We start from the raw sequence: 11,493 nt of genomic DNA on the forward strand, positions 1-11,493 counted from the left end.
GGAGATGCAAACATATTTATCCTAACAGTTATGTTCTATAGTCTTTTTGAATTAAAATAGCTCAACAAACAATGCAAACACCATAACTGAAAACTTTCTGCTCGGTCCAAAGACATGATCTACTGAAACTAAGCTGCAACGGCTTGTTCCAAATTCAGAAAATCAAACATATTAATTAATGACCAATACAGTGACTCTTCCAGTCACTTGATGTGATGAGGAGGAAAGAAAACAAAGTGAACGAAATGTCTAATGTAAGAAAACGTTTGTAGTGTTTCGCAATAAGTGTGTTACAGAATTGCAAACAAAGTGCAAAGTTGACAATGTGTTTAAGCTGGTTACACTGTGTTTAAGGTATGCTACAAGAAGTTTAGGTATTGAGGCTTTGATCTAAGCATTTGGTTTTAGTATGTAAGCAATGGGCAAAAACTGTCATTTAAAGACAATCTACAATATAGTATGGGCCTCCGTATAAGTAGGAGTAGGACTTTTTGTCCAAATTTGTACGTAAAATTATACAAAAGGACACATCAGTGATTAATAAAAAAAATCTGTGTATATTAATTTGTATAAGATGTTGACAAAATACTGAAATGAATGTTCACAATATGTACTCAGATATTTGAAAGCAAACATAGTCTCTGTTTTTAAGAGACTAGGGAAACGGCCCAATACTATTTTGATACTATCACAGACACATCTGCTGGTACCATGGTAACCAGTCTCACAAGGGTGCTTCAATACTTATCTCTGCCCACCTAGAGGAAATACTAAAACCCATTGTAGTCAAATTATTTTTGTCAAAGAGAAGTGTGCAGCTGGCTTACAATGTTAAGCATTTTACATCTTAGTTACAGAGTCAATAATGCTAGAAGTGATAAGAAAATATAAGGAAAACAACAAACAATCATATTAAAATAGCAACCACTTTTCTTTCATTTTCCAGTACCTGTTAATCTTCCAAAGCATTCTGTCAATTTATCAACTAATTTTATACAAATAAATTGATAAACCTTTTTTCCCCCTGGATTCACAAGTTTTCCTCAGGAGGTGTGAAACAAAGGGGTCAAAACAATATATATTTTGCTCCTTTGAAATAATCATAATCTCACTTTTCACTCCTAATATATTTTGTGTGTTCTTTGTGAGTTCCAGCTAAACACTGATGGAGGGACAAGATCAACAATCTTTAACATACTTTCACATTCGCATAGGCCTATGCAATATGCCATAACTCCACATTGCTCACCACACACATTTGTTGAAATGAGACCTTTGCAATGCAAAACTACACATCCTTTCTATATCAATTTGTTGTTTTAACAATGTTTATCAGGTTTTGAATATTAAAGTATTTTACATTTTTATTATTTAATTTTTATTAAATAATAAATATCTAAAGTTCCCAGACTTTGTTGTTATTTGAACTTTGAACTAGTTTGTTCCTAAATATATTATGTGAGTTACTTACTGAGTTATGTAGGTTATATATAATTCACAAGTTATGTATATATAATTCACAACAAGGATGTGTTTATTCTGATAAGTAGTTTGTCTTCCTTGAACCTGCGTTTACTTTCATTACGTCATTCAGTGGGAGTGCCACAGTGTCTCGTATCTAACTAATCACAACGCGGCACAGGTAACACGGTATCACTCGGAAGGGCGTTTAGTTTCACCCTTTCAGCTTATCTTGACTTGGCTTACCGAGGGCCTAGGAAATACACAACTCTCTAAGAGTTCTAGTAACATATTAGAAAAGCAGGTATTTTTTAGAAAAGTGGAATATTTTGGAAGACTTCTATCGTTTCAGAGTGGATATGTTGACCTTCGTCTTTGTGTGCCTCTCTATCTCAGTCTCAGGTAAGTTAGGCGTCCATGTTTTCAGTGTTTGAATCATGTTTAGCCTAACATTAGCCTACATTTTTTTTTATTACGTGTCATGACTGCTGTGAATTATTCAGTAGGTCTATAAACTTTGAATATTTTTTAATTAGCTACTATTTTGCTAAAAGACTACTTGTCTTTACATGTTTTTTTTCCTATTTATTACATTAAAAATGTAATTACTATTTGCGTATAATGGAGTTTAGCGTTTAAAACAGGCTTAGGCTAGTTTAATTAGTAGGCTAACGTTACAGGTCTGCAAGAACAGAAAACATCACTGTAAAGTAACCTGTCACTCAAATGTGACCTATTTAACCAATTCGGTTACGAATCGTTATTTTGTCGGCTCTTGTCAATTAAGAACCGTTCGAAATACGTTTGGATAAAGCAACTCGTAGCTAGCAAAACTAGGCTTATCTGCTTTCATACGAAACCTAATTATTGTAACTTACGTTTTGTGTTTCGAACAGAAACAGCTGCTTAAATCTAGTTGTATTGCTGTTTAAACGTGAAAGAAGGCTTTTCATGGTTCGGCGGTATCACCTGGATAACCTGTATTTCCACCTCGCCCATCCCCCATCCGAAACTCGAGCTCAACAACCAGGAATATGTGACAGCTGAAAGGCATTCCAGGAAGCGTGCCCAGATAAAAACAATTAACAACAGTGTAGTCGCAGTAGATTAATATTGTAAAAGTGTGACGTATTTGTTATTAAGTGTTATAAGTAACGTTAGGCTACTCCGTCTGTTACGCGGACCCAGTTATTTGTTGATAGCAGCACACACAACCACACACACAACCACACACACAACCACAACATCCTGTTTATCAGACGGGGAAACTGTCGAATTTAGAGTATTTGAGTTGCCAATCATGTTTGTTTATACACGTTACTTTACCTTCAAGTTCACAGGGGAAAAACTGGTTAGAACGGCAAATAGGCTGGAAAACGTATAAAAGAATTGTCAGAAAAACATGTTTATGAATGTGAATTTCAAAAAGAAATGTGGAAAAGCAGTTGTAACTGCCATACCATCATTTTCTGGCTTTCATTTATTAGCCTACATATCATTATATATTTTGTTATTTTAGTTTTTACTACCCTGTGAAGTATGAAGCTAAAAATTTGCTTTTCCTTTTTTTCAGTATGGAAAAAATATTTTGATATTATAGATATTTCCTTTTCCAAGCTATCTGATATACTATTTAACTTAACTTATTTGAAATCTTGTGACTTTTTCCTATTTAGGGTTATGAACATGTATGCAAAGTTTCTACACGCCGATGTGTAGTGAAATGTGTTTACGTAATTTTTTTTAATACAATTTCGATGTTCCTGCTTCAATTTGACAGCTATTCAAAAGCAACTGTACAATAGCATTTCTTTTTTGTATGTCAGAGCTCTTTAACTCTAGTCCTGAAGTGCCAGTGTCTTGCTGAGTTTAACAACTTATTATTTTTAAAGTTTGTGAAAACAAAACTGTTTAATCTGTTAACTGTCAGTCTCAGTTTTTGAGCATAGACATAAAAATGACTTTTCCAACTTTAATTGTTATAAATCTTTAATTTAAATTAAAGATTTATTTAATTCGGAGCACAGACCTAAGTTTGGTATCTTTTTGAAGGAGAAATATCACACATTATTGTAGAAGTAAAAACAGTTATAGAAAAAAAGTTCTAGATGTTTAATTTTATAAAAATATAAAATATATATTTATGTATTTTATATAAAATATATATTTTACAAAGGAACTCTAAATCTAAACCAAACATCTGAAGTTCTGTGCCAAATTTTAGGTTGATCTCTCAAAAAAATGAACTTTTAAGTAAGATTTTTTTGGGGGGTGCAGTTACAAACTTTTCCACTAGATGATATCCAGGCTCCACTGGTGACCATATAAGGACTCTTCGATTTCCATATAGGCTATGGGTTGAGTGATCTGAAACGTAGGCTATATTTCCATAATTTCCCAATTTTTATGAAGTAGACATCCTATTCAGAAGTAGTCTGGGCAGAATTCAATCTCTAAAATACACACAAAACATGCGTAACGAACTTTGCGAGAAGAGTGTGTTATAGTTTGGCACCGTATCACAAATGGAGAATCTATTGCTATTTATCTATTGTTGCTCTGTCATTTCTTTTGTAAAACAGTCACCGCATATGAAAACTAGTGTCAGAAAGCATTCAAATGATATAGGCTATAGTTTGTCAAGATTACTTTAGATTTAGACTAAGATATTATTGTTATAAAAGTGTAATCGCAAACGGCAGTCTTAAAAATAGTGGTTAAAACATTCTTAAATCATAAATTCAGATATTTATTCTTTGTAATGTGTGAAAAGTATTGATGTTAAAAGTTAATTGTTTATGTACCTGATTGTATGTTTTTTTCCATAGTGTGATTTTTAAGGAATTGAATTTAATCCAAATATGGTCAATTTGACCCGCTCCGTACCCAGAAATTCAACAGTGCATAAGGGTTAAAATGAAATGTACTGTATTACATTGATATGTTTGCTAGTGTCACAATAATGTTCGTTGCATCAATATGTGTTAGCTTTCTAATTGACCTGTCATTTTTTTCTCTTCTTGGTCTTGGTGACCCAACATCCTTTGCTATGTTTGTCAAAATTGAGTCATTTTAAAGGGTAAATGTTCAAAACACAAATGTATTTCTTCAATCAATCAATCAATCAATCAATCAATCAAAAATGTATTTATAGAGCACTTTAAAATCCAAAGTGGACACAAAGTGCTGTACAGTAAAACAATAAATGAATACATAAAAGCCCTAAATACAAAGCTCACACAACCCATAAAATGCAAATAAAAACAATAACAAACCATACATTGAACCAATACCATCAATATAACCAAACATGAATTGTCAAATTCAGTTATATTCAGTTATTCTTCAACCTTTACCTTTTTGCATAGTTTCAGGAAAAATATTTATATTTCAATTTATAATGTGCTTAGTTTGATTTAAAAAAAAAATCTTACTGATTAAATATTGAATCCGTCTCTTTCTGTCTGCAGGCCTACATGCCCAATTTACGGTTACTGTTGCTAATCCCTCAGTAAAAGTGAAGGAGAATGAGGGTGAGTTTCATTTGGCCTTTTCTGTTTGTTTGTCTTTTTTTCAATTATAATTGTTTCTGTGTGTCATGAGCAATCATATAGCCTATTACTAATGGAGAACTTTTGATGTGGTGCCTGCCTGCATAGGTTTCACACTGAAGAATAGTAATTTATGTGGTGTTTGTTACAAATGTAACAATTTATTGGAGAGCATCTCTCTACTGGCCGGCCCAAGGACAGGTCTGCCCGTTATTATTCAAAGTACTACCTTTTTTTTAATTTCAGGAGCTGATTTGAAATGTTCCTACACCGCTGACTTTGGAGCAGACCCCAGAGTAGAATGGAAGTTCAAGGATCTCAAGGGCTCTCAGTCATTCATTTACTTTGATAAGAAGCCAACTGGTATGGATGAAAAGTTTACTGTTGTCATCCAGAGTCATCATTGTAACCTTGCAGTTGCATTTCCTTATTGTGTGTTAATCTGTAAAATGACAGTTTGAGGAAAGATGTGCATCTTTTTTCTTTCAGCTCAGTATGCAGGCCGTATCACTGCGTATTCTGGAGGACTGCTATTCAACAAGGTGACGCGAGGAGACACTGGAGACTATGACTGTGAGGTGTCTGGAAATGGTGGATATGGAGAGAAGACAATCAAACTCACTGTCCTTGGTAAATCATATTGTGTTGTTTACATAATCATTACTACCTGATATATGTCACAAATGTTTATGTCATGAGATATAGCCTAAACAGCAATGGGAATGGCCCAGCCTACTTTTAGCCAATCACAATGTTCGTGGGTGGTCTAATTCAGTGGCTAAGCCTATTAGAAATCACCAAAACTGCTGAAATTGCTTACCAGACCTTTAACCTGCGGTTTTAAAAGGATAGTTCACTCAAAAATGTGAAATACTGTCATTATTTACTATATACATTTATTTTTCTGTGGAACACTAAAGATGATATTTTGAAAAAGTGATGCGTTCATGGAAAGTGAGTGGGGTCGAGTGTTGTTTATATTTAACACAATATATAGCTTTGATTTAAATTTTGTATATAATTATATATATGTATATAATTATATATATATATATATATATATATATATATATATATATATATATATATATATATATTTAGCCTTACAATTCCCACTGTAATTCTCTCCACTACAGTGCCTCCTTCCAAGCCCGTATCTAGAATTCCTTCATCAGTCACAACAGGCAGTAACGCCCTTTTGACCTGCTTCGACAAAGATGGCTCCCCCCCACCCACCTATAAGTGGTACAAAGACGACACTCCCCTCCCTGACGATCCCAGCAAGTTCCCCTCTTTTAAAAACCTCACCTACAAGATGAACGCTTTCAATGGTAACCTGGTGAGTGTTACATATAACATATATACATAAGGTATATGTTACCGGCAAAGTGTGAAATCCCGGTATTGTATAGAATGCCTAGGCAATGTATAGAATTCCTGATGTTTTTTGCAAAAAATACATTACCTAATTCTATACATTACCTAGGCATTCTATAGAATGTCGGATTACACACTTTGCCGGTAACATACATACATGTATGTATGTATATATATATATAAAATGTCATTGTCACATCAAACCCTTTGGTCAAAATATTCAGTACTATAACTGTATAATATAACTATAATTTAAATGTCCTTTTGCACTTTAGGATAATTCTAGGTTTTTGTTAGTTGAATTATTTCTGTAAAATTTTGTTTGTGTGATCAGGAGTTCCCGAGTGCATCTAAGCAGGATATCGGTTCATATTTCTGTGAGGCCAGTAATGGAGAAGGTGCTTCTCAGCGTGGTGATACAGTGCGGATGGATGTCCGTAAGTAATAGAGATGAGTTGATCATGAACCATTTGTTCATTTTGAATGAATCTTTTATATGATTTGAAAAAACAAGTTGTCTCAGAGAGCAGTTCGTTCATCTTGGGGTGAATTCCAAACAGTGTTTAGGCACTTAGGGAAGGGGATGCCATTTGTAGGAGTGTTCCAAACGAAAGTAAACCACTGAAACTATTCACAAAGGGCCTTTCCACAAGTCCGTTAGCGAAGGGTACATGCAATAGTCACTTCAAGGAAGTAATTTTATCGTTTATGTTCATGAGACCCAGAGTGGCGAATCCTTGTGGTTAATTTTAAAGCTAGATGATGGGAGAGTTCCAGTTAATGTATAAACAGAATAATTTAAGTTGTTTTGATATATTAAACACACTTTTTTCATACATTTCATATGAAGTTTAAGTAAGTTTCATAGGTAAGAAATGTTTAATAGTAGATATGTTAGGTAAATGTGACTACATTCAGGGCTCAAAGAAGAGACAATACGTTTTAAAGTCTCACTCACTCACTCACTCACTCACTCAGTTTAACTCTTTTTTATTGATGCTTTTCAATCAGAGAATTACTAAAAGAAAGACAATACAGCGTTTGTTTCACCATATTGACGAAGAAATCCAGATGAGATTATACAAAAGCATTCCTTACTCTCTGAGTAATGATAAATTATATAATTATTATAAATGCTTGCTCCAAAACATACTAGTATATTACAAAACAATACAAGTAAAATAATATGAAATGATATATGTACTAAACGTATACATACCGTGTGGTAGCAATATAGACAAAATACAGCAAAAATGTAAACATTACTAAGAAAAAGGAACAAAAAAAAAACAACCTGCACCTTCGTAGACAATCACTGGAAAACCAAATACAATTTCTTTCCTCTTTTTTTATGTTCTCACTGTTTCTTAATCAATCGGGGACAGGAGAGAGGACAAGAATAGCAAGGATCAAATACAAAGGTAGGGATTATATATAGGGTTACTTATAGGAAAAATAAATAAATAAAGTACAAGAGGAAAGGTTGCCAAATCATGTGAAATTGTTCTGTTCTGACATAAAAAAATTTATATTTGAATAAACTGCAACAGGTCGTGCATCCAAGGTGAAGTTTGTCGACATCGGTGACAAGTAGGATCGAGATCCGGGTTTATTTTAAACAGTTTAGCTTTTGTACAATAAATTCTGTGTATTCCTCATCAGTAAAAACGTGGTTAAGATCTGATTCCCAACTCTGCTTTATTTTAGACATGGTTGAAAAATCTGACATCCGACTGAACTACAAACTATCCACTGATGTCTGTGAAAAAGGGATGCGCTCGACAAGCTTGGACGTCTGTGCCGTTGCACGCACAATCCACTGCGTGTTTTCCGTTTACCAGCTCGTGCACCACAGCTATATAGGCGTACTATATTTCGTTTAATATTCCACTAATTAGATACATTTACTTCATAGACAGCCTTTTTTTTAATCCATTACACTCTCTGTTGTCAGTGTTTCTTTCTACACAATTGTAAAGTTTAGTCCAAATTTTCTGAAGAGACACGATCGCTTTATATGATGAACAGATTTAATTTAGGCTTTTATTCACATATTATTCATTGGTTCTTGCAGAAGCTCAAACGTGCTGAAGTGAAGGATGAGGGGAGCACAGTGAGGGGTTGGGGACGTGGTCAATGATTGAAGAAGATGCGCAGGATATTTTCGCTTCAGCAGGCGTTACAATCAGCCTTTGAGTTTTAAGAGAAAACATTCAATGAATAGGAAATACATTTTTTTATGTATCTATCTACTGTAACCCAATCAGTCTGTGATTTATTAGTTAACAACTGATTTAGACTAGGTAACAACCAATCAGAATCCACTTGACTTTAAATAGCTTGAGCATTTAAAGCGGCAGACGACAGAACTGCAGCGTGCACTTTTAATAAACAGAACATCAGTGTGTTGGTGTGGACGCTGATGTAGTTATCTAGTTATCATTCTTAATGTGAATGGGTGTTAACTTCCTCTCTCTGCCATAGCTTGAAAATTCTCCATTTATTTTAAAAGCTACATTTTGATCTTTATGACGATCTTCTATGATTTTTAGTATGATTTTTGATATTTATGATATTTGCTTCTCAAACAGATGTCTTGATTGACTTTAATTTGTTGTTTTTCTTTATTAAAGGTGATCTAAATGTTGGTGGCATTGTTGCGGGAGTAATCATAGCTTTGCTGGCAGTAGGGTTGCTCCTCTTTGCTCTCTGGTTTGCCAGTAAAAAGGGATATCTTCCAAGTAAGTTCTTACTGCGCGCGCGTGTGTGTGTGGGTCTGTCTGTTTTGTCTGTGAGTGAGTGAGTGAGTGAGAGGGGAATAATTATAAAATCAAACAATTAGATGCCATAGCGACAATAATTATATATATAAAAAAAATTATTCAAAATTATTTGACTAATTTGCATTGTCTCCCCCCCCACCCCACAGAAATGTCTGAAAGGTAAGAGTTTATTTCTATGGCACATACAACTTTAAATCTTTATATTATATAATACTATATCTTGCATTAAATATGTTCTAAAATGATATAAATGATCTCTTGCAGCAAGCCGAAAACACAAGCTGTTTATACCCAGCCTAGAGCAGATGAGGGGGATGATGGAGATGTAAGTACAACACGCATGCTTAGTTGTGTAAATATTAAACCGCTGAATTGATTTCCCCATTGGAATTTTGTTTGCAGTAGTTCATTTTGAATGTCCATTTCTATTTGTGTGTTCTGTTCTACCACCACAGTAGTGGTTTTGGTCAAATAATTATTTTCACACTGTTTTGTGTGTCTGTTTCAGGGGGAATTCAGACAGAAATCATCTTTTGTGGTGTAGCCTGTGCTGCTTTGGATGAATTGTCAAGATTTGTTGCCTAGATCAATTTTTTTCTATTGAAGTTCATACAAAATCAGGATCTGTTTGAATGTAAAGAGTGTGACATCAAATGTGCCTCCCTGCCCTGTTCCTACCACACTAGTTGACCATAGAGATGTCCAAAAGCTTTAATCATAAATGTGTGTGCAGTAGTTTAAATTTACAGATTTAGTTTCAGGAATCTAAATCCTGTGTCTCTCTTTTGCAGCAGTGAAGTGAAATGTAATTTATTAACAAACTTAAAGGGTTTATTATCAATCCTTTAATATACAGTAATATGCTTAGCAATATGAATTTGTTTAGTTATTAATGGCTTGAGGCATCCAAGGCTAATTCTACGTGATTCTGCACTATGGGATGAAAGCTGGGGAAAAGAAGGTACTATGAATGTTCCCCATTCAGGAAATAATCCCCCTTCTCCTTGATATAAACATTTGCTGTACATTGTAGTTGTTGTTTGTTTACTTCACTGGTATTTTTTATGATAGTGTACTTTGTGTTTTTATGTGTTTTGTACTTCATTCATGAAATGTAAATAGTTCTTTCTGGTTTTTATTGGATGTTATAGAGTTTAAAATCATGCTTTATTGACCTCTTTAAATTGTTCAACTGGAAACAAATTACAAAACTGTTTTTCTTGTTTGATTTAAGTTTTAATGTCTGACTTGTTCCCGTTCTTCCAATAAATTAAACTTACTGATTATGACTTCTATGCAATATTATATGTAATGCTCACATTCCTCCATTAGCAGGTCCACACAGTCTGCTCATGCAGAAAACTCCTTGTGAATGTGAAATTAAGCAATGTTATCTGTGGTTGTCTGAACAATATGACGCTTTGTGGAAATATCTCTTTTCTGTCACGTAGGTTGAGAGTATGAATGAATATATTTATTTTCAAGTTATTTCATTTTATTTTCGTGTCAATAACCTGATGAGATCTAAAATATTTTGAATATGACCACTACGAGGCAGTGTAGGACCACAATAAATTATGCACAGCTTCGAAAAACTGTCGAAATTGACTTACCATTGGCATCTACTGGTATCTATGAGATTCAACATGATGTCTGTAACATAAAAATAATAAAATGATTTTCATTGGGGTTTTTTTTCTTTCTTTTATACAATTTTATATTTAACCAAATACATTATTTGCACAAGGCATTCGCTGCTTTCTTTTTCAAGATACTGCTTTCTCTGTTCTGGCCATATACGACCCTTAACATTTTACAAAATATAAGTATTTTCCACATGATACGTTCTACCTGCGCACAGTTACATAAGAACGTTCGGCTGAATGTGAGAACGTCAACGACGATGATGCTTCTCACTGAACTGCGCTGATCGCATCTGATCTGCTCAACGTCACCTTTGAAAACTGCGACTTTAAGGATGAGGGGGGCGGGGCCGGCCTGGCCCCGTCTGCTGATAGGCTGCTTTCGCTTTCAGTCAAGCCCCCATTCATAAATAAGTCATGTCTAGAAGGAACCGATGTAACAAGTACTGATAGATTTCGCTCGCGACGCGCATTTCTACAACATTTCGAACTCTACGTCGAGCCGCGATAGACTCCGTCGAATTATATTTCTTCCCGTGGCAGACAGCGACAGCGATGGTTGTCGATTCACGGAGCAAATGAGATTGACTTCCGACTGGTGACCCCGTTCTCAAACTGTAATGACATGAGCGCTCCAGCAGGAAGCTCAAATCATTTTGTGTTTAGAAACATTGTAGC

The 11,493-nt window shown here is 34.5% G+C and overlaps 1 protein-coding gene across 2 annotated transcripts; it reads left to right on the forward strand.

The window, feature by feature from the left end:
• The first annotated feature begins 1,628 nt into the window (after positions 1-1,628).
• On the forward strand, positions 1,629-10,862 carry f11r.1 (F11 receptor, tandem duplicate 1). 2 transcript variants are annotated; one of them, XM_084114588.1, is made up of 10 exons: positions 1,629-1,863; positions 4,932-4,994; positions 5,259-5,375; positions 5,502-5,642; positions 6,149-6,351; positions 6,724-6,826; positions 9,023-9,130; positions 9,319-9,331; positions 9,437-9,497; positions 9,681-10,862. In XM_084114588.1, exons 1-10 carry the CDS (start codon positions 1,821-1,823, stop codon positions 9,714-9,716), a joined length of 888 nt encoding a protein of 295 aa, XP_083970714.1. In that variant the 5' UTR covers positions 1,629-1,820; the 3' UTR covers positions 9,717-10,862. The 2 variants fall into 2 exon arrangements, with proteins under 2 accessions (XP_083970714.1, XP_083970715.1); XM_084114589.1 differs by lacking the exons at positions 9,023-9,130; positions 9,319-9,331; positions 9,437-9,497; positions 9,681-10,862 and adding an exon at positions 7,775-7,853.
• Positions 10,863-11,493: the final 631 nt, after the last annotated feature.

This window comes from Abramis brama (assembly GCF_963993115.1).
Source record: "Abramis brama genome assembly, chromosome: 5".
Taxonomy (NCBI): domain Eukaryota; kingdom Metazoa; phylum Chordata; class Actinopteri; order Cypriniformes; family Leuciscidae; genus Abramis; species Abramis brama.